Source organism: Salvelinus alpinus, chromosome 9, assembly GCF_045679555.1.
Source record: "Salvelinus alpinus chromosome 9, SLU_Salpinus.1, whole genome shotgun sequence".
NCBI classification, from domain to species: domain Eukaryota; kingdom Metazoa; phylum Chordata; class Actinopteri; order Salmoniformes; family Salmonidae; genus Salvelinus; species Salvelinus alpinus.
The window spans coordinates 19218922-19242962 of record NC_092094.1 but is presented as its reverse complement, the minus strand read 5'-3'; the positions used below and the strand labels follow the sequence as shown (position 1 = coordinate 19242962).

The 24041-nt window shown below is 42.9% G+C and overlaps 2 protein-coding genes across 8 annotated transcripts in view; one reads left to right on the top strand and one right to left on the bottom strand.

Moving 5' to 3' along the window:
* LOC139584458 (G1/S-specific cyclin-D2-like) overlaps positions 1-24041 on the bottom strand; it is a 351941-nt gene that overhangs the window by 127340 nt on the left and 200560 nt on the right. The window contains exon 2 of the mRNA XM_071416347.1: positions 6985-7035. Coding sequence (XP_071272448.1) covers positions 6985-7014 — 30 coding nt within the window. The 5' untranslated portion in view covers positions 7015-7035. The remainder of the gene's footprint in view (positions 1-6984; positions 7036-24041) is intronic.
* On the top strand, positions 18028-22593 carry LOC139584457 (putative nuclease HARBI1). 7 transcript variants are annotated; one of them, XM_071416341.1, is made up of 11 exons: positions 18028-19567; positions 19655-19831; positions 19922-19983; positions 20066-20152; positions 20240-20281; positions 20350-20523; positions 20603-20638; positions 20737-21291; positions 21361-21476; positions 21573-21684; positions 21779-22593. In XM_071416341.1, the coding sequence occupies exons 8-11, from the start codon at positions 20820-20822 to the stop codon at positions 22147-22149; spliced, it is 1071 nt and encodes a 356-aa protein (XP_071272442.1). In that variant the 5' UTR covers positions 18028-19567; positions 19655-19831; positions 19922-19983; positions 20066-20152; positions 20240-20281; positions 20350-20523; positions 20603-20638; positions 20737-20819; the 3' UTR covers positions 22150-22593. The 7 variants fall into 7 exon arrangements, with proteins under 7 accessions (XP_071272442.1, XP_071272445.1, XP_071272439.1 ...); XM_071416344.1 differs by lacking the exon at positions 21361-21476; XM_071416338.1 differs by having other exon boundaries at positions 20240-20523.

Below are 24041 nucleotides of genomic sequence, written 5' to 3'. Positions count from 1 at the left end.
CAAAATAGCTTTTTACCACCTGAGGAACATTAACAAGATGTAGACATTTCTCTCTCAGGCTGATACAGAGAGACTCAACCATGCATTTATTACAAGCAGGCTTGACTACAGTAATCCTCTCCTGTCTGGTCTACCTGTCACGTTAGCTAGGAGTGGTGAGTGTGGAGTCAGGCGCAGAGAGCAGAGGTTCCAGAAAGGACGTATTTATTCCAAAAAGGTCAAGCCAAAAACAACAGGCACAAATGACCACAAAACGGGACACCAAACAATCCGTAATGGAACAAAACACAAACCTCCACTGACAGAAAATAAAATAAGCCCGCACAAAAGCAGGCGGGCCTTGAAGGCTTAAATAGCCCCGAATTAACCACAAACAAGGTACAGGTGAAAACAATAAAGACAAAACCAACAGAAAAGGGAAAAGGAATCGGTGGCAGCTAGTAGACCGGTGACGACGACCGCCGAGCGCCGCCCGACCAGGGAGAGGAGCCACCCTCGGTGGAAGTCGTGACACTACCCATAAAGTCATTGGTCAACTGTAAACATACAGAATGCTGCAGCACGGGTACTGACCAAGACCAGATGGAGAGCACAGATTTCACAGGTTTCATGGTCTCTGCACTTGGCTGCCTGTGAGTTTTAGAATTCATTTTAAGATTCTTCCATTGGTTTTTAAATCAATCCACGATTGTGCACCCCAATACATGTCAGACATGCTTTTAAGTTATGTACTCTGTAGGTCCCTCAGGTCCTCTGGCACTGGCCTTTTAACTATCCCAAAGCCTAGGATCAAGAGGCATGGAGAGGCAGCCTTTAGTTATTATGCCCCAAGCCTCTGGAATAGCCTGCCAGAGAACCTGAGTGTGTCCGAAACTGGACATATTTAAAAGAGATCTTAAAACACATATTTTAAGTTTTCCTTACGGTGCTTTTTATTTGTTCAGTTTGTGTCATTCTTTTGTTTTTTTATCTTATGTTTGTTGTGTAGTAAATAGTTTAGCTTTTTTAATTTGTTTTTTCCTGTAAAGCACATTACGTTGCATTCCATGTCTGAAATGAGCTGTATAAATAAAGCTTGATTTGATTTGATTCCCACCACAATCTCTGGGAAGGACAGATCTTGCTTTTCCCTTTTGGTTGACAGGGTTATTATTTTAAAGTCTGCGAGAGAGAGAGAGTGCTAGTTAACCCACACTAGTCTGTGTCTGTCTGGATGAGGGGACAGCATAGGACCAAGAGGTCCAAGAGAGGCCTCTTTTATGGCCATTCTTTCCCGGAATCGTGACTTCCTCCCTGGGGATCATTCTCACAGACGCAGTTTCTGTGCTCCATACCTCCATAGCCCCAAGATGTAATGTATAGAACAGCCCAGTGACCTATATGTTGTGCTTCACCCAGATCATGCGGAAGAAATGTCATATTCATGAGCTACACGTTTATTATTAGCAATGACATGTTACAGATATCCATGACAAGGATCTGTGACAACAATAGCTGATCTATGGTTAGGGATAGGGAAAGGGGGATACCTAGTCAGTTGTACAACTGAATGCCTTCAACTGAAACGTCTCTTCCGCATTTAACCCAACCCCTATGAATCAGAGAGGTGCGGGGGGCTGCCTTAATCGACATCCACGTCTTCGGCGCCCGAGGAACAGTGGGTTAACTGCCTTGCTCAGTGGCAGAACGACTGATTTTTACCTTGTCAGCTCGGGGATTCGATCAAGCAACCTTTCGGTTACTAGCCCAACGTTCTAACCACTAGTTAGTGATCTATCTGAAGTCACATCTTGACAGGTTTGGGTTATGTTTAAGATGTATGTTTAACTAACCAATTAGCCTCCTGAAAGCTTGTGGAACTGTCTCAATACAGCTGTACTGTAGGTTCAAGGGACAATCTGCTATTGCAGAATATTCTAGTGTCCAGTTCAAGTCTGTGAGCTCTTCCCTCTGTCAGTCTACCTGTATCTTAGCTCCCTGTCCAAGGTGCACTGGGATGAGTCAGCATTATCTACCCCTTCTTCTCTCATTCTCTCCTCACACTCATTGAATGGGGGATTTCCGCTGTGAGAACCAATGTTTGATGGGAGCCCCCCTAACAATTCAAGATACACACCAAAACCCGCACTCACTTAAATGTATGCACGCAAGCACAGCTGAGTGAGCACAACTGCTTGGGCTAGGGTTAACAGTAGTATGCATGTGAGGCACATCTTTGCTCAGAGAGAGAGATAGAGAGATGGTTGAAGCTGCATTGATCCAGGGGCGGCAGCTGTTATGGTGGGGGGCAGAGGGACTGAGGGGGTGGTGGTGGTGGTGGTGGTGGTGGTGGTGCTGGGGGCTGAGACAGAATGAGGGGGAGACAGCAGCAGAGCAACCAGAGCTAAGCGACGTGCACAGCGAGCTGCTCTTCCTCCTCCAGCCCAGGGCCAGTCTGTCTGGATCTAGTGCAGCCAGCAACGCTGCAGAGGAGCAGATGTTTCCTTTATTTAGCAACCGAGCTACAGACAAACTGGGGGCTAACCTGGCTAACTGTTTGACGTGATGACATGGCCCCAGAGTGGAGCTAGGGACTAGTGGCTAACAGCGGCTCACTGCACAGAGGGGCCTTTGCTGTGGAAGCCCTAAACAACAGAAAGTACTCTGACTGGAACACTGGATCCCAGAGACATGAGTGAGATAACCAGGGAAAGATAGACAGTAAGGGAGACAGTCAGGCACATTGGACTGGGCACTCAGTAATGCCATTGGCAGTATAAGACAAACTTCATATATTGCTAGTAAACATTAAGCATGGATTCAGATCACTCGCACACACAAATATCTCAAATCAGACAAAACGTAAATCGTTCCATGTTGTCACTGCCTATTAAATGAACTTGAAACAGAAAACAGACATCTGTACCCGCTCTGGTCAACGGGACCAGAGAGGGTACAGTTGTAGCCGCTGCCTAGGCTGGCTGCTGCGGGACGGATGGGGGGGGGGGGTTCCAGCACCCTGAGCTCCACCTCTGTTCTTGAGCCCCGGGCGGTCAGCTGTGGGGAGGCAGCTGCTACAGAGGCTAATCCAAAAATGAAACGTATCTGAGCACAAGTGTGCTAGCACATGTCAAAAGTGTAGAGTCACTCTGAGCAGATTCACTTCACTGAGGAATGCCCTGACACACTGGGTGCCTGTGCTGTGCCTCCATCCATATACCCTTCCTCTTCGCGAACAAGATACATCTGGTGGAAAAGACTCAGGCAAAGGTGTGATACTAGAAAGTGTCTGCTTCTGATGTTTACTGAGGCCTATCAGTTTGACACTTCAGTGAATTATTTTGTGAAAATAATTTCAGGACAGTTAAGTGGATGGTCCTTGATACATTGAAAATACTCTACAGCTGCTGTACAACATCAAATGTTTAAAATAAGTTAAAATCATCATGAGATATGAGAGTGCTGGATGGGAGAGAAACCACCTGACCACCATTTACAGGAATTCAAGCCTGTGGAATTTCGGTGGTAGAGAAAGACACAGTGCTGGTATCAGATCATTTGTTATAGTGAAAATGACAGTAACATATGTGACCACTAATAGATTCACATATGACCTTTAACTTCAAGGTGGGCACCGGCTCCAATGCAGCCTTGATGAATCTGTGTACTGTCATTGATCAATTTACCAAAAACAATAGAGTATGTGACATTTTCTGTAATGGTTTGGTATTTATTTTTATTTAACCTTTATTTAACTAGGCATGTCAGTTAAGAACAAATTCTTATTTACAATGACAGCCTACACTGGCCAAACCCGGACGACACTGGGCCAATTGTGCACCGCCCTATGGGACTCCCAATCACAGCCGGTTGTGATATAGTCTGGATCTGTGTGTGTGACACCTCAAGCACTGAGATGCAGTGCCTTAGACCACTGCGCCACTTGGGAGCACCGGTATAGTTACGAGAATTAGATACCAGTGGGTAGATTGATTATGTTGAAATATTGTTGTTGATCCATTTAAAGTTCATAATACAACGTTTTGCAAACAGCCCCCACCACCTCACAGAGAAGTACATAGACATGTGAAATAGATATCTACTAACAGTGACACCTGATGCACAGTGACTATGAGACTCGAAATTGAGCTCAGGTGCATCCTGTTTCCATTGATAATCCTTGAGATGTTCCTACAACTTGATTGGGGTCCAGTTGTGGTAAATTCAATTGATTGGACATAATTTGGACAGGCACACAGTTGAAAGCGCATGTCAGAGGAAAAACAAAGCCATGAGATTGAAGAAATTGTCCGTAGAGCTCCGAGACAGGATTTTGTCGAGGCACAGATCTGGGGAAGGGTACCAAAACATTCTGCATCATTGAAGGTCCCCAAGAACACAGTGGCCTCCATCATTCTTAAATGGAAGAAGTTTGGAACCAGCCAAGACTTCCTAGCTGGCAGCCCGGCCAAACTGAGCAATCAGGGGAGAAGGGCATTGGTCAGGGAGGTAACCAAGAGCCTGATGGTCACTCTGACAGAGCTCTAGAGTTTCTCTGTGGAGATGGGAGAACCTTCCAGAAGGCCAACCATCTCTGCAGCACTCCACCAATCAGGCATTTATGGTAGAATGGAAGCCACTCCTCAGGACAAGGCACATGACAGCCCGCTTGGATTTTGCCAAAAAGCACCTAAAGACTCTCAGACTGGTCTGATGAAACCAAGATTGAACTATTTGGCCTGAGTGCCAAGCGTCACATCTGGAGGAAACCTAGCACCATCCATACGGTGAAGCATGGTGGTGGCAGCATCATGCTGTGGGGATGTTTTTCAGCGACAGGGACGGGTCAGGATCGAGGCAAAGATGAACGGAGCAAATTACAGAGATCCTTGATGAAAACCTACTCTGGAGCACTCAGGACCTCAGACTGGGGTGAAGGTGCAACCTTCCAACAGGACAACGATCCAAAGCACACACCCAAGACAATGCAAGAGTGGCTTCGGGACAAGTCTCTGAATGTCCTTGAGTGGCCAAGCCAGAGCCCGGACTTGAACCTGATCGAACATCTCTGAAGAGACCTGAAAATAGCTGTGCAGCAACGCTCCCCATCCAACCTGACAAAGCTTGAGAGGATCTGCAGAGAAAAATGGGAAAAACTCCCCGGGTACAGGTGTGCCAAGCTTGCAGCATCATACCCAAGCAGGCTTGAGGCTATAATCACTGCTAAAGATGCTTCAACAAAGTACTGAGTACAGGGTCTGAATATTTATGTAAATGTGATATTTCCAGGTTAATTAGCAAACATTTCTAAAAGCCTGGTTCTGCTTTGTCATTATGGGGTATTGTGTGTAGATTGATGAGAAAAAAACAAAAATGTAATACATTTTAGAAGAAGTCTGTAACCTAGCAAAATGTAAAAAATGTGAAGGGGTCTGAATACTTTCCGAAAGCATTGTATAAATTTTTCCCCAAAAAATATCCCAAAAACTTTGGAAAAAGCAAATGCTTTGATTTCTTGACAAACAGAAGGAAAAGTGGTCTTAGAAAACATCTACCAGAAAAAGTCTTAAAGGCATTACAAATACATCAAAACACAATAATGTTGAACTAAAGACACCCTGCCAAATAATATCAACACTTATATTTAGTTTTGCTAGGAAAAACATTAGCACCATTAGATGCAGGAACTCGACTTACCCAGTTGTGACTCCCTAGGAGAGGTGAACTCGACAATTTATTGTTAAAATGAGAGGCTGCCTGGATCTTTAATTTAAAGACCCCTTTTCCCTTCGGTCTCAACGTAGACTTTGATCTGAAGCCATTCTTGTGATTATTGTGACTTTGCTATTTATTGTAAATGTTTGTAGGCCTATGTAGCCAAATTGTATCTTTGATCGTATGCTATCATTCATGTTTTTTGTATGTTATTTTTATATCTAAGAATTAACCAATGATATCAGGCCACACATGATTACAGACCCCTGTGTGAGTTCTTTGACACTATATAAACTAGTGACCCACAGTGTTTGTCATTATACCCTGATGAAGACAGCTTGTCTATCGAAACGTTGGATATTAGGTTATTCAATTATTTCTTTTTCAAGGAAAAACAATTCTGCCTTCTGTAAGTTTTTAAGAAACATTGCCTTGTGGATTGAAATTCTGTTACCAAAAACCCATATATCTTTAAGATATTTTCTAATTTCTCTACCTCATGAGGAGGGAGGATAATGAACGTTCACAGAAGTAACAAGTAAAGGTTAACCTATAACTGAGTTATAGTGTTCTTACAGATATCAATTGTGTTAATTCATTATTAAATGACTAAAACTTAAAATTCTGATACCAAATCAGTAACAGACTTCTGAAAAATCTGTTACGAAATTTCTGCAATTGAATTGGCTAGTAGTAGTAGTCACAAATCACTGCTGGGTCACTTGCTACTGTCGGCAGGACACTGGCATACTTTTATGTTCAGCTGATAAGTTTTTTTCTCTTTCTGTCATCTGGTGGTCAAAGCAAGAGTGTGAAATTCTGGACAACCCCTCCCTCTCTCTCTCCAATTAATGCCAACTCTCCGGGCTGTTATCCATGAGCCCCCTCTCTTTCCATTTACTGTAACCATTATCCTCACCCACTGATCACTGACTGAAACTGTTAGATGGACGTTGAAAAGTAGGTGCAATTCCATTCTGTTTACATGGAATTGCCACTATCCTATATCATTTACACATCTTGTATAATAGAACAGTCTATTGTTTCAGGATATTCTATTTCTCAAATGCTAATCAAATCACCAGAGGGAATCTGCAGGGACAGGGAATGTCTTCTATTCCTTCCTTACAGTACAACACATGCAAATCTACAGTAATCTGTTTAAAAAAGCCCAAGCTCTTGCTATGGTAGAATTTCTTCATTGAAAACAAAGAGGGGAATTCAGTAGCCTTCTCATGTGAAAACAGCAGCTCACATGTACAAAGTAAACCATGGTAGCTAAAGTCTTACCTGAGATGAGCCATGCCCAGCCAAGACCATTCCTGAGACGCTCAGATGCTCCTAGAACAACAAAAACAAAGACACAATTAAATAAACTGAGTGATTGATAGTCATCTTATCAACTCAAAGAAAGTACTGCTCAAACATAGTTTACTGTTCTCAAGATGATGATGATGATTGCATGGAAAGTACTATTCCTCTTCAATAAAATGTACCTTTCTAACTGGAATTCCCCTGACAGTAGTTTCCTGACAATTCTGACATGAGATAAAAACAAATGCAACTTGAATTGAACAGTCACTTATCCTACAGACTTGTAAATTCCCTCTGTGGGTGACTGGGAGCCCATTGCTTCATGTGTTCACAAAATCACACAATCTCGATCTGAAGAATAATAGTTTGATCATGTGTTACTGTGATATGGCTGAAAGCTCAAATCTAACCCATCTGGTTTACAGTTTTTAAATGAGACATCAACTTATGCAAGAATGGGGGGGTATTCACAAGGTGGCAGATAGTCTAGCGGTTACGTTGGGCCAGTAACGGAAAGGTCGCTGGTTCAAATCCCCGAGCTGATATGCCATTGAGCAAGGCATATAAACCTAATTGCTCCTGTAAGTCGCTGTGGATAAGGTCTGCTAAATGACAAGAAATGTAAGCCACAAAATGGACTGAAACTACTTGAACTTAAAATAAATGCTTATTTTCATTTTACATTAGTGCCCTATATGAATATGATCCTGATTCAGAACAACAAGCCATCACTCCATACCTTCAGTTGAAATCATAGTAAATCTCATGACGTAACAGGTAACAAAGAAGAGAAGGATACAATTCAGAGGTTCCCTGAGCTGTTATCACTCACAATTATATGGATGAGAGGGGTGATTATTCCACAAAAGCATGTGTCAGTCAGAGTTAAGTCTTCTATCAAGACTTCCCCAGAGAGATCAGTTTATCTGGGCCAGCGAGGCCTCAGGCCCTCCAACCAAAACAAGCCTGAGAGCTAACGTTACTTCCTAAAGTTAATGCCCCCAATCCATTGCAGGAGGAGGGGGAGGAGGAGGAGCAGCTTCATTTAACAGTAAGACAATGTTCAATTCACCTGGAAGGAATGCAAGTGGGAGAGGATTTCTCACGGAAGGAGGGAGGGAGGGAGGGAGGGAGGGAGGGAGGGAGGGAGGGGCGCTGTATCATGAAAGCCAGTGAGATGTGAAGTTGTCAAAACACATATTTATTTTCAAACAAAGTAAACCTAGAGTGTGAATACAAAGCGCTTCAATGTGCAACTGTCACAAGTTGATCCCACAACTTCAGAAGTCAGGAAATGGGATAAGATAAATGTTGAGGGGGGCATCTAGGATTTAAGTCCCTCCATTGTCCCAAATATCTTTTTAAAACTTCTTCTATTATTTAGAAATGTCTTTGAAATCTGAGCACTTGGCAAAGCAACACATTGGTTATCATGCACCTGTCTGTCTTCTCCATTTCTGTTAGGCCGTGACTGTAAGGATTCTCTTGATAGGCAAATTTGCAAATAACGAAAAGAAATAAATATATATTAAAATCCTCAATGGATTACACATAATATCTGATCCATTATTTATTCTGCATTGTGACAATACAAGCCTAAGTTGTTAAATTAAATCATACAGGTTTCAAGACATTCATCATACCCATAGATATTAAAAACAAAAATGATGTATTATGTGAGAAGTAGGCATTGGTTTGAAGCCGAAAAAGAAAGGAAATACACATGAGCACCACAATGCCTACTTCACCCATGCTCTACTAAGGTTTTGCAGCACACCGTTTTGACCTACTACAGTAGCTATGTTGGTCTATTGTACTTCAAACAATATCGTTTTCAGGTTGCTTAGAATTCAAACCTTCAGGTGCTCCCATAATAATGTGATTTGTACCGCATACAAGATGAAGTATTGGATTCTTGTCACGACTCTCCTTGTTCGAGCGGTGTTCGGCAGTCGACGTCACCGATCTTCTAGCCATCACTGTTCCATTTTTCATTTTCCATTGGTTTTGTCTTGTCTTCCATCACACCTGGTTCCAATCCCATCAATTACATGTTGTGTATTTAACCCTCTGTTTCCCCTCATGTCCTTGTCGGTGATTGTTTGATTGTATGTTTGTGCAAGTTATGTGTTGGTGCGCGACGGGTTTTGTACCCACTTTGATTATTTTATATATTTTGGTTTTTGGAGTTTTGTTAACTTTTATTAAACGACTCCGTTTATAGCAAGTTCGTTCTCCTGCGCCTGACTTCCCTGCCACCATCACAGACCCATTACAATTCTTCACACACCACACTAATCCCATTCCACTACATTTTCAAACTTTTTAATAATTATATGAAAGCAAGCTTTGCTTTTATACTTACAAGACCACCATCAAGACCCAACATAACAACAGGTGTTGGACACATTCACATTCACAGGTCTATAGAGCCTGTCTGTATTCCTTATTTCTATAACTGTTAGTTTACCTGTGAAATATTGACATATGTTCAGAAACACTTGTTTAGCAAGCATGGTCCTGTTTTATCAATTGCTTTCTGATGAATGGGCAGTTCCTTACCTCTGTAAAATGAATATGTAACTTAGTTATGTTTGTATTTATGGTGAAGCTACAATTGTCACGTTCCTGACCTATTTCTGTTAGTTTGTTGTATGTGTTAGTTGGTCAGGACGTGAGTTTGGGTGGGCATTCTATGTTGTCTGTTTCTATGTTGGTTTAAGGGTTGCCTGGTATGGCTCTCAATTAGAGGCAGGTGTTTGGCGTTTCTCTAATTGAGAGTCATATTTAGGTAGGTTGTTTCACAGTGTTCGTTGTGGGTGGTTGTCTCCTGTGTCAGTGTTTGTCGCACCATACGGGACTGTTCGGTTTGTTTGTAAGTTCGGTCTTTTGTGTAGTCATTTTCCTGTTCGTGAGTTCTGCGTTTTATGTAAGTTCGCATGTCCAGGTTTGTCTACTCCGTTTGTTGTTTTGTTAGTTTATAGTCAAGTTTGTGTTTTCGTCTGTTCTTAAATAAATATGTCATCATACCTCGCTGCACATTGGTCTTCAGATCCCTCTCTCCTCTCCTCGTCCGAGGAGGAATTAGAGAATCGTTACAGAACCACCCACCAAATTACCAGAACCAAGCAGCGGGGAAAAGGGAGAGCTCAACAGAGCAACCAGGACTTGTGGACTTGGGAGGACGAGTTGAACGGAGAAGGACCCTGGGCACAGGCTGGGGAGTATCGCCGCCCCAAAGCTGAGCTGGAGGAAGCGAAAGCTGAGCGGTCGGCGATATGAGAAGGGCAGCGACAGCAACCGCAGAGATCCCAGGATTCATGGACATGGGAGGAGAGGAGAGAGGGATCTGAAGACCAATGTGCAGCGAGGTATGATGACATATTTATTTAAGAACAGACGAAAACACGAACTTGACTATAAACTAACAAAACAACAAACGGAGTAGACAAACCTGGACATGCGAACTTACATAAAACGCAGAACTCACGAACAGGAAAATGACTACACAAAAGACCGAACTTACAAACAAACCGAACAGTCCCGTATGGTGCGACAAACACTGACACAGGAGACAACCACCCACAACGAACACTGTGAAACAACCTACCTAAATATGACTCTCAATTAGAGGAACGCCAAACACCTGCCTCTAATTGAGAGCCATACCAGGCAACCCTTAAACCAACATAGAAACAGACAACATAGAATGCCCACCCAAACTCACGTCCTGACCAACTAACACATACAACAAACTAACAGAAATAGGTCAGGAACGTGACAACAATAATACATATTTACAATAGGTCTATATCTAAAAATACATACAGCATAATGATATACACTCACAACCTGTTTTTTAGTTTACACCACCCCATTCACGAAAAATGAATCGCTCCTACAGACAGCGAGTCACACAAACAGCTCGTTGATGAGAGAGGTCAGTGGAGAATGGCAAGAATCGTGCAAGCTAACAGGGGGGCCACAAATAGACAAATAACGGCACAGTACAACAGTGGTGTGAAGAATAGCCTCCAACACTCTACTCAGCAAACTGGATGTAGTCTATCACAGTGCCATCCGTTTTGTCACCAAAGCCCCATATACTACCCACTGCGACCTGTATGCTCTCGTTGGCTGGCCCTCGCTACATATTCGTTGCCAAACCCACTGGCTCACTGGTCATCTATAAGTCTATGCTAGGTAAAGCCCCGCCTTATCTCAGCTCACTGGTTACCATAGCAACACCCACCCGTAGCACACGCTCCAGCAGCTATATTTCACTGGTCATCACCAAAGCCAACACCTCCATTGGCCGCTTTTCCTTGCAGTTCTCTGCTGCCAATGACTGGAACGAATTGCAAAAATCACTGAAGCTGGAGACTTAAATCTCCCTCTCTAACTTTAAGCATCAGCTGTCAGAGAGTTTACCGATCACTGTACCTGTACACAGCCAATCTGTAAATAGCAAACCCAACTACCTATTTATCTTCTTGCTCTTTTGCACCCAAGTATCTCTACTTGCACATCATCATCTGCACATCTACCACTCCAGTGTTAAAGCTAAATTGTAATTATTTCGCCTCTATGGCCAATTTATTGCCTTACCTCCCCAATCGTCTACATTTGCACACACTGTACATAGATTTTTCTATTGTGTTATTGACTGTACGTTTGTTTATGTGTAACTCTGTGTTGTTGTTTTTGTCGCACTGCTTTGCTTTATCTTGGCCAGGTCGCAGTTGTAAATGAGAACTTGTTCTCAACTGGCCTGGTTAAATAAAGGTGAAATAAAAAAAAAAGAACAAAACCTAGGTAATCAAAATATATGTTTGCATTTATTGATTAACCTCAGTTTGAATACCACCATATAGCTAGCTTTATTAAAACCACATTCCAGCCGGTGTCTATTCCACAAGTTACCACTGGCTAAATCTATTATGTTAAAATGCCTATTTACTCTGTTCCATTTGACTGCGCACTGTCCACTGTCTCATCAGCCCAGTCAGACAATTTATATACTTGATCTCCACTATAAAAAGCATCTAGACATCTCACATTTCTTTTAGACCAAAATGTTATTTTCAACCGCAGAGATTTGTATAAACCCTGCTGTCTGTCACTCCAGCATTTGCAACATTGTTTCAATATTCAACCATAGTAATGAACGTGTCGTGAGTCGGGACGAGACAAACAGTTTGACGTTATTGTTGGCTAGCTCCTCTGAACAACAATGTTCTGATGAGAATGCGCATTTTCTATTCCAGACGAAATCACGCCTCATTAGCTCATTGTTAGGTTAGGGATGCATCCAAATAACTGTCACTAGAAAATCAAATCAAATCATATTTGTCACATGCGCCAAATACAACAGTCAAATGCTTACTTACAAGGCCTTAACCAACAATGCAGTTTTAGGAAAATACCTAAAAAAAAGTAGGAGATAAGAATAACAAATAATTAAAGAGCAGCAGTAAATAACAATTGTGGGGCTATAAACATGGGGCACCGGTGCAGACTCAATGTGTCAATGTGCGGGGGCACTGGTGTCGAGGTAATTGAGGTAATTATGTACATGTAGGTAGTATTATTAAAGTGGCTATGTATGGATAATAACAGAGAGTAGCAGCAGTGTGTGTGGGGGAGCAATGCAAATAGTCTGGGTAGTCATTTGATTAGCTGTTCAGGAGTCTTATGGCTTCGGGGTAGAAGCTGTTTAGAAGCGTCTTGGACCTAGACTTGGCGCTCCGGTGCCGAATGCCTTGTGGTAGCAGAGAGAACAGTCTATGACTAGGGTGGCTGGAGTCTTTGCCAATTTTTAGGGCCTTCCTCTGACACCGCCTGGTGTAGAGGTCCTGGGTGGCAGGAAGCTTGGCCCCGGTGATGTACTGGGCGGTGGCCTCTGAGGCCATGCCAAATCTTTTCAGTCTCCTGAGGAGAAATAGGTTTTGTCGTGCCCTCTTCACGACTGTCTTGGTGTGCTTGGACCATGTTAGTTTGTTGGTGATGTGGACGCCAAGGAACTTGAAGCTCTCAACCTGCTCCACTACAGCCCTGTCGATGAGAATGGGGGCGTGTCGGTCCTCCTTTCCTGAAGTCCACAATCATCTCCTTAGTCTTGATCACGTTGAGAGAGAGATTGTTGTCATTGCACCACATGGCCAGGTCTCTGACCTCCTCCCTATAGGCTGTCTCATCGTTGTTCATGATCAGGCCTACCACTGTTGTGTCATCAGCAAACTTAATTATGGTGTTTGAGTCGTGCCTGGCCGTGCAGTCATGAGTGAACAGGCAGTACAGGAGGGGACTGAGCACGCACACCTGAGGGGTCCCCGTGTTGATGATCAGCATTGCGGATGTGTTGTTACCTACCCTTACCACCTGGGGGTAGCCCGTCAGGAAGTCCAGGATCCAGTTGCAGAGGGAGGTGTTTAGTCCCAGGGTCCTTAGCTTAGTGATGTGCTTTGAGGGCACTTGAACGCTAAGCTGGAGTCAATGAATAGCATTCTCACATAGGTGTTCCTTTTGTCCAGGTGGGAAAGGGCAGTGTGGAGTGCAATAGAGATTGCATCATCTGTGGATCTGTTGGTGCGGTATGCAAATTGGAGTGGGTCTAGGGTTTCTGGGATAATGGTGTTGATGTGAGCCATTACCAGCCTTTCAAAGCATTTCATGGCTACAGACATGAGTGCTACGGGTCGGTAGTCATTTAGGCAGGTTACCTTAGTGTTCTTGGGCACAGGGACTATGGTGGTCTGCTTGAAACATGTTGGTATTACAGACTCGGACAGGGAGAGGTTGAAAATGTCAGTGAAGACACTTGCCAGTTGGTCAGTGCATGCTCAGAGTACACATCCTGGTAATCCATCTGGCCCAGCGGCCTTGTGAATTTTGACCTGTTTAAAGGTCTTACTCACATCGGCTGTGGAGAGCGTGATCACACAGTCGTCCGGAACAGCTGATGCTCTCATGCATGTTTCAGTGTTACTTGCCTCAAAGCGAGCATAAAAGTTATTTAGCTCGTCTGGTAGGCTCATGTCACTGGGCAGCTCTCGGCTGTGTTTCCCTTTGTAGTCTGTAATAGTTTGCAAGCCCTGCCACATCCGACGAGCTTTGGAGCCGGTGTAGTACGATTCGATCTTATTCCTGTATTTGCCTGTTTGATGGTTCGTCGGAGGGCATAGCGAGATTTCTTATAAGCTTCCGGGTTAGAGTCCCGCTCCTTGAAAGCGGCAGCTCTACCCTTTAGCTCAGTGCGAATGTTGCCTCTAATCCATGGCTTCTGGTTGGGGTATGTACGTACAGTCACTGTGGGGACGACGTCCTCGATGCACAGCTTAAACAAATGCAAATGCAGCTACTATTGTTATTGTCTGCACTGTTTGATGTGACTGTAAGTTAGCTGTAGTTGGCTAGCTAACAAGCAAGGGATAAGAACGTTGCCAGCCAGTATGGCAATGGAACATTTAGAACGAATGACTGGGTTTCTTCCATAGATACTGAACAAAAAGACTAAATGACTGGGTCGCATCTCTGGCAACCGAACCAATAGAACAAATGACCAGCTGGCTTGGGTAGGAACCCTAGATTTGTGTTGGGACAATATTTTGTGGATGGATGTAATAGTATGAATAAATGCATCAAAATAACGTTTTTAATTAAAATATGTCAATCATTATTTGAATATGTTGGTAACCCGCTGTATAAAAGTGATAATGCCCTCGAAGCCGGTGTTTGGAGGATATAATGGCATGGTTTGCCGGCCCTCGCCGGCCCTCGTCTCGGGGCTAACAACACCTGTGCCAATATATCCACCAAACACTGGCTTCTCGGACATTATCACTTAAATCTGTAATAGCCTAGGTTTGTTCTCCTTTTCTTGTAGACTGGCAGTAGCAGCTGTTTTGTTGCCGAGTAACCGAGTTTCTCGACCCCTTTAGATAGAACTCTGAGATTGGGCTAAAAAGATGTTAGCATTGTCAGAAATGCTACAAAAAAGTAGCATGTCGTTGGTTCTTAATGGTCGTAAATGTGTACGTGACAGCGATAAATTATTTAATAAAAACTGTTGCACCTACAAATTTAGTCAATCTGAAATGTTTTTAGTCCAATGGTCACTTTATGGAGGCTATAGTCTCGTTTTAAACCAACGTCTAGAATTTTAGCTAGGTAGTGTAGAAAATACTCTGAAAACTCAATTGCTAACTAGCCTATTAAATATCCGGGATGCAGTGGTGGAAAAAGTATCCAATTTTCATACTTGAGTAAAAGTAAAGATACCTTAAAAGAAAATGACTCAAGTTAAAGTGAAAGTCACCCAGTAAAATACTACTTGAGTAAAAGTCTAAAAGTATTTGGTTTAAATTTACTTAAGTATCAAAAGTAAAAGTATACATAATTTAAAATGCCTTATATTAAGCAAACCAGACGACACGATTTCCTTGTTTAAATTTTTTTTACGGATAGCCAGGGGCACAGACATAACACTCAAACATAATTTACAAACGAAGCATTTGTGTTTAGTGAGTCTGCCAGATCAGAGGCATTAGGGATGATCAGGGATGTTCTCTTGATGAGAGTGTGAATTAGACAATTTTCCTGTCCTGCTAAGCATTCAAAATGTAACATGTACTTTTGAGTGAAAGGGAAAATGTAAGTACATAATTTTCTTTAGGAATGTAGTGGAGTAAAAGTAAAAGTTGCCAAAAAGATTATTAGTAAAGTAAAGTACAGATACCCCAAAAAACTGCTTAAGTAGTAGTTTAAAGTATTTTTTACTTAAGTACTTTACACCACTGCCGGTATGTGGTTCTTGGTAACGGCCAGACGGCTCATGATGAGACGCGAGGAGTGTGTTGTGTACCACCAATCAAGTGCAAATTTCCATCGACATTGGTGTCATATTGGCTTAGATATGGTAGGGAGATTTTAATTTAACATTGAGCTTCAACCAACACATACAATATAATACAGTGTCATGCACTATGATGTTTTGCTTGTATCACTCTACGCCATAACAATCTGGGAGGCCTAAGTAAGTGCACAAGCTCTCTCTCTCTCTCTCTCTCTCTAGCTCTCTCGTTCTCCCCTCCTCTCTGTTTCTCCCCTCGGTGTGTGTGAAAGTTCTGCTCGTTTTCCCACACGTGCTATCGCTTTTCAGGTCCCTGTCACGTCATGAAACGTAGGCCTCTGCAGGGACAAGTCACCATGAAAGTAGAGGAATTCCTTAGTGCGAGGAGACAACAACGGAAAGAGAAGCTAGCATTGTGAACAATGCTATACTCATCCCCAATCCTTCTTCTCTGGGCCCCTCATCTCTAAAGGACGAGATAAAGACAACTCTATTTTATCAGTGTGACTGGAATGTCAATATTTTTTGTTTTGTGTGCGTGTGTGTGTGTCTAACGCAATGCCAACATGTTACCCAGGTGGATGTCAATAAAGAACCCAGGCTACAGGTAGAACCCCCCACTCTTTCTGGGACCTAATCTCTCCATTGAAGCAGCTGCTTTGATTTGTGATTAGTACAAAGGCTGAGCAAACAGCCCGGCCAACGGCACCAAAGGAAGGACTGGAAGTGACTTCCCAGTCAAGTGCTTTAGTCTCCGTTAGGATTTGTTTGGAGGAGGGTTTACCTATCCATTCAGCCCTAGCTAACTGGCTGCATCAGTGGATTAACAGAGTTCTGGATCCCCTCTCTATCTTTGTTTCGGCCCTGTTAGAATTCCCCCTCTGTGTTTGTCCCTGTCCCCGTTGTCAAGCAGATGTTCTCTCACTGTGATCAGGAGACACACTGAGACAAACACACTGACACACAAAAAGACACAAACACACAAAGACACACTAAGACACACATACACACTGAGACCACATTGATGGAGAGGTTTCAGCACATCAAGGAGAAAAACAGATGGAGGACAAAACAAATGACAGAAGAAAGAGAAATGTAGATTAAGGTCGAGGGAGGTAGATTAAGGTAGAGGAATATAGAGATAGTCACTGAGGATAGGCCACGTTATTTTCCTGTTTTTGCAGTCTCTTGTATTCTTTGTTTTGTTCTGTTCTGGAGGAGTGAGCAGTGAGCAGTGAGCGTTGACCCTGGGTGAGAGGAGCCACATGTTCTGGTCAGTCAGAGAGAAGGGGGAGAGATAGAGAGACAGTGGGTGTATAGAGAAAGAGAGACAGTGAATAGAAGAGAGAGCACTAGTCGGAAAGAGAGAGTGGAGGTGTGGAGGTCTGATCTCTGGCCTCACAGAGAGTGCCAGGCCTCCACTAAACCATGCAGCCATCAACATCCCTCACAGCCCACTTAGGCTGGCACCTGCACTGACAGCTCTGTCAACTAACTACAGCAGAGGTCAGCAGATAGTGTTTATGAATATGTCTAAGTGCATGAAACATAGGTGGGTATTGAGTTATTTAAGATGTTTTGACAGGCATCAGGTTGGAACACTTGTTGGGTTGGGTTCATTTGTCCCTCATTATTTCCATGCTTTTACATACTGTCACACACATCTATCTGTACATCAGCAGGCAGGTGCAAGGTACCCAAGATGATACTACTGCTCTGAAATGTTAGATACTTCAAAAATGTTTTATTGCATAATAGGACTGAGCATGACCCTCCAGCGCCTGCAGTACATACTACAGTGCATTCAGAATGTATTCAAACCCTTTGACTTTTTCCACATTTTGTTACATTACAGCCCTCTTTTTTCTACATTCCCTCATCAATCTACACACAATACCCCATAATGACAAACGAAAAACAGATTTTTTTTAAATGTTTGCAAATATATAAAAAGAAAACAGAAATATCACATTTACGTAAGTATTCAGACCATTAACTCAGTACTTTGACAAAGCATCTTTGCCAGTGATTACAGCTGTCACATTGGTATGAATGATTCGGGAGACAGACGCAGGAATGCGTAATAGTTTTTTTTATTGTCCCCGTGTACACGGCACGGGGACAAAGACCAAACTAACACGTAACAAAACACAGGATAGAAACCCAAAACAAAAGAGCGAGGAGTACCTCGAATAAATACACAAACACACAATGATTATCACACGGGACGAGACCTGTAATCATCTGCGCAATCCACAATGGCACGTAAGCCAAAACACACAGCACAGGTACTCACATGCACCAATGGACATTGTAACAATAATCGACAGACAAGGGAAACTAAAGGGCACATTTATACGAGTACTAATCAGTGGGAATAGGTGACAGGTGTGCGTGATGAAAGTTCCAGAGGGATCCGTGACATCAGCCTTGAGTCTGCTTAGGTATGACGCTACAAGCTTGGCACACCTGTATTTGGGAAGTTTCTCCCAATCTTTTCTGCAGATCCTCTCAAGCTCTGTCAGGTTAGATTGGGAGCGTTGCTGCACAGCTATTTTCAGGTCTCTCCAGAGATATTAGATCGGGTTCAAGTCCGGGCTCTGGCTGGGCCACTCAAGGACATTTAGAGACTTGTCCCAAAGCCACTCCTACGTTGTCTTGGCTGTTTTATTTTTTAATTTTATTTCACCTTTATTTAACCAGGTAGGCCAGTTGAGAACAAGTAATCATTTACAACTGCAACCTGGCCAAGATAAAGCAAAGCAGTGCGACAAAAACAACAACACAGATTTATACATAAACAAATGTACAGTCAATAACACAACAGAAAAATCGATGTACAATGTGTGCAAATGTAGAAGATTAGGGAGGGAAGGCAAAAAAATAAGCCATAGAGGCAAAATAATTACAATTTAGCATTAACACTGGAGTGATAGATGTGCAGATGATGATGTGCAAGTAGAGATACTGGGGCCTGTTGCACAAAAGTAGAATTAAGACATCCGGGATAAATGACTCAGCTGAGCTCAATGAAGCCAAAACATGTGCGTCCAGGCTTAATTGGTTGCACAAAGACCAAGCCAGGATGAGCAGACACGGATTCATTAAGCCAGGTGAAACCAATCCTGGATAGGTGCGCGCTCACGGCTCACTCAAATAGACCCCGCCACAGATCACAGATTAACTGATTTACCATGGCAACTAGAGCCGCGTACTTTTCCCCGTCGGAAGCACAAATCCTCATGGAGGCATACGAGGAGGTAAAAGATATAATTAAGAAGAAAGGCAACACCGCCACAGTGATAAAGCAAAGAGAAAAAGCGTGGCAAAGTATTGCAGACCGCCTGAATGCGTAAGTAGTGCACAATTACACACTCACCGCTCCGCTGAAACATCACAATTACAATTCAAATATTTAATTCACATCTCCAAAAATGCAGTTGTACTGTAATTATGAAACGGTTAAATTTTTAATTGAAATGCACTGCAGATATGAGTGAAATTGTGTAAAGTAACTCCATCACACTGTATAAAGCTATGATAAATTTTTTGATATTTTTACTGAAAACAAGACAAAAATACCAAGTAATTTTTTGCAGTGTGACTCCATTAAATGTGTGTGTGTGTGTGTGTGTAGATTAAACATGAACGGGCCAAAACGGACATGGCAGCAGGTCAAAATCAAATACAAGAACATTCTGCAGAATGGTATGGTCCCTGACTAATATTTAACAAAGCACAAGCATATATTGTACCCAGAAGGTGCCTGCTCACACATTGTCTGTACTGTTTTAGCAGTGAAAAAGAATACCCACAGACAAGGCACGGGTGGTGGGTCACCAAAGGCTGACCTTACCCCAGCAGAGGACATGGCCTTGGAGCTAAATAAAGGCAGGCCTGTCTTAGAGGGGATCCCTGGGGGGAAAGAGACGAGCATAGGTTCCTCCCAAGATGCCACCCGCTTCAGTCAAGGTATGTCCTTCCATCTCTACATGGGATACAACCACATTCATATTGAATCAATTTGGACTGTCTGACTTTGGTTTACCTATTGCCTTGCAGTGTCTGGCAGCACTGTGTTCCTGTTAGAGCCACCAGCACAAGCACCAGACGATGCTGATCCAGTGAGTACTCCATCAAAGGCATACTGTAGGCCTGGCATGTCTTGTCTACTAGCTTCAATATGAATCCGATTAAATGTGATAGGGTGAAGGCCCCAGTGCAGCAGCAACAGCACATGATGGAGACGATGATGAGGAGGAGACCATCTCTCTGGATTCCAGAAGGCATGAGGTATCATGTTAAGACTGTGAAAGTACTATTTACTCTACAATGGTGAGGAGTCCTCATCAAAATCAAAAAATCTAATTTCTTTTACAGGACCCAGATGCTATACAGTGGGAAAACCAGCCTGGCAACATAGTGCGTATTAATAAAAGGACACCACATCCTGCCAAATTCCAGCTGCGCTAATTGTATTGTGTTCACAGAGCTCACAAGCTATCAGAAAGTTGTATGGCAACCACCTCCGGCGCCAAATAGAACTGGCAGACATAGACATTCAGTACAAGAAGAAAAAGATGGAAAATCTTGCACTGGAGTCCGAAATAAAAAAGAGGACAATTAGGAAACTGGACCTTGAAATAAAAAAACTTGAGAGGGAGGTGAGATATGCCTTCAATGTACACTGTATGCTAACTGTAACACAAATGTATTAATCATTATTTTTCTTTCCTCCCCCAGCTCCAAGAAGATGACACAGCTCAAAATAAAAATTAGGTATATTCTCGTAAAGTCAAGTGAGCCATGACATATGAGCTCTTATTGTGAGCACACAGGACGGTGGCATCTTTCTAAGGTTTTTTTTATTTTCCCAGCAATCAGTACAACCAAGTCATCGTTATAAGGCATCGCCCTCTTTTGCCCACCCCCCCAGCACCAGGTGTGGCCACTAGCCTATATGAAGGCCCAAAATTGTGTGTTCCTTTCTGCTCTGACAATGGCATGCCCATTCGTGCGAGATGTGGTGGATGAAGAAGCACTTGTGCTGAGGAGAGCCTTCAGGCGAGAAAGGGTCTTCAGGGACCGGTTGGACCCACTGGCCTTCCCTGATGACCATCTATATGAAAGATACAGGTTTTCTGCAGATGGCATCAGGTATCTATGCAGACTACTGGGTCCCAGGATTAAGCACCGCACTGCACGGAGCCATGCACTGAGTGTGGAGCAAATGGTTTGTGTGGCCTTGCGCTTTTTTGCTAGTGGAGCCTTCCTGTACTCAGTGGGGGATGCAGAACAGCTGAACAAGGCCACAATTTGCCGCACAATAAGGAGTGTGTGTCTGGCTATCAAAGCATTAGCAGATGTCTTCATCTCCTTCCCTGGCCACAGAAGACTCTGTGACATCAAAGAGGAGTTCTATAGGATTGCAGGTAAGAGGATCTACAAATTACAGGACAACTGTTAACACATAGTAGGATACTCATTACTTTGTGTGACAGGTTTCCCCAATGTCATTGGTGCAGTGGACTGCACACACATAAGGATAAAAGCCCCCTCAGGTGCCCATGAGGCCGATTTTGTGAATAGGAAATCCTTTCACAGCATTAATGTTCAGGTGAACATAACTTTTTGATATTGTCCATTGACGAACACTCTGCATTGCCAGTGATGTGCATTGATTGGTGTAATATTCCTCATCTTATGATTTCAGATGGTCTGCAATGCTGACTGTGTGATCAGCAATGTTGTGGCAAAATGGCCTGGCTCAGTCCATGACTCCAGAATCTTTCGGGCCTCTGAAATCTATCAGTGCCTATCACAAGGTAAGCCACACAACCCCTATTTATAACCATCATGGCTGTGTCAAGAATATCACTGTGTTTATGAGGTAGTAATGATGAGATTTTGTGTTGACAGGTGAATTCTCTGGTGTGTTGCTGGGAGACAGGGGGTATGGCTGCCAGCCTTTTCTCCTGACACCTTTCACAGACCCCCAGGAAGCACAGCAGGCCTACAACCATGCCCATGCCAGGACCAGGGCCAGAGTTGAAATGACCTTTGGCCTCCTGAAGGCACGCTTTCACTGCCTTCACAAATTAAGGGTCAGCCCTGTTAGGGCATGTGATATTACTGTGGCTTGTGCTGTCCTCCACAATGTGGCCTGCCTGAGGAAGGAGAGGGCCCCCAGAGTGCCACCAGCCATGGACTGGGACAATCCGGCCATCTTCCCTGATGACGACAGTGGTCGGCTGCTGAGGGACCAATATGTGTTGAATTATTTTAGTTAATATGTGTGCTTTCAATTTTGGTTAAATATGTCCTGCGGTGGCAGAGGAATTTGGTTTTTTTTGGGTTCGTTTTTTGACGAATTTGGCCTCTTATGATGTTTGTGCGGTATACTGTGTGTAATACAAGGCTGCAGGGAGGCTACTGCATCCATTCATTTGTCTGTTCAGTTGATGTGTATGGATTTGTCCTGCATTTATTTTAGTGTGCAGACATGCAGGGTGTGTTATATACAGACCTTTGAATGTGTATGTATCATTTTGTATAATATGCTTGGATTCTGTGCTTTCCATCTTGTAGAGTCACTGTGACTTCAGTTTCGAAAGGAGCTGATGGTTTACCTGCTTTGTTTTGTCCTTATTCAATAAAGGAACATAATGTTACACATTGTGTTTTTATATTCATATGGAATGTGTATTTGTTTATATGACAGAGTACTAGGGCCACACTGAAGAAAAAGGATAAAGTCATAAATTTATGAGGCTGGTTCTTTCTGCAGAAAATCTACATATTGTTTTTACAGTTTTGATACTTATGACAATGTGATACTTAATATTCTGGCACATCAGCATGTCTTTGTTTATGAAACCATACTGAAGTACAATTTCACGAAATGCCCCACATCTGTCATTTTAACAACTGTCCTCCTTTAAAACAACTGGTTACAATATTATGACTTGTGTTTTTTTCCCCTCTGTGGCCCTAATATTCTATCATTTTATATATAGCCTTATAGTCTATGGGAAACTGTAAATTATCTAATGATAGCAACATCATCTAAAAATCATTTTTTATCCAAAATCATTGAAATTAATGATCACAAACGTTTAAATAATAACAGTGGGTCTAGTTATATGTGATAACAATGTATAGTGAGCAGTGAAATAACTATTGGTTTCCATTTGTGGTGACTGCTGACTGACATTAGGGATGAGATTAAATAGATCCTGGAATTTAGCCTGGTCTGGAGCAGGCTAGCTCCACAGAATAAATCTCCATGGTAATTTATACCATAACATATCCTCCTGCCCCCTATCCATCTTTAGTGCAACCGGATTACGGATCAATTGAGCCAGGATCACCAAGATATCCTGGCTTAATCCCTTATCCTAGTTTTGTGCAACAGGCCCCTGGAGTGCAAAAGAGCAAGAAGATAAATAACAATAAATAACAAATAACAACAATAAATAAATAACAATATGAGGTAGTTGGGTTTGCTATTTACAGATTGGCTGTGTACAGGTACAGTGATCGGTAAACTGCTCTGACAGCTGATGCTTAAAGTTAGAGAGGGAGATATAAGTCTCCAGCTTCAGTGATTTTTGCAATTCGTTCCAGTCATTGGCAGCAGAGAACTGCAAGGAAAAGCGGCCAATGGAGGTGTTGGCTTTGGTGATGACCAGTGAAATATAGCTGCTGGAGCGTGTGCTACGGGTGGGTGTTGCTATGGTAATCAGTGAGCTGAGATAAGGCGGGGCGTTACCTAGCAAAGACTTATAGATGACCAGTGAGCCAGTGGGTTTGGCAACGAATATGTAGCGAGGGCCAGCCAACGAGAGCATACAGGTCGCAGTGGTGGGTAGTATATGGGGCTTTGGTGATAAAACGGATGGCACTGTGATAGAAAACATCCAGTTTGCTTAGTAGAGTGTTGGAGGCTATTTTGTAAATGACATCGCCAAAGTCAAGGATTGGTAGGATAGTCATTTTTACGAGGGTATGTTTGGCAGCATGAGTGAAGGAGGCTTTGTTGCGAAATAGGAAGCCGATTCTAGATTTCATTTTGGATTGGAAATGCTAGTCTGGAAGATGTGAGATGATTGGAGATGTGAGTCTGGAAGGAGAGTTTACAGTCTAATCAAACACCTAGGTGTTTGTGTTGTCCACATATTCT

What these genes read in the sequence shown, in the direction of transcription:
- LOC139584457 (XM_071416341.1), top strand. Translation starts at nt 20,820, where the DNA reads ATGAAGGCCCAAAATTGTGTGTTCCTTTCTGCTCTGACAATGGCATGC. An exon ending in GGAGTTCTATAGGATTGCAG is followed by an intron (nt 21,292 to 21,360) that starts GTAAGAGGATCT and finishes TTTGTGTGACAG; the next exon opens with GTTTCCCCAATGTCATTGGT. An exon ending in CTATCAGTGCCTATCACAAG is followed by an intron (nt 21,685 to 21,778) that starts GTAAGCCACACA and finishes TTGTGTTGACAG; the next exon opens with GTGAATTCTCTGGTGTGTTG.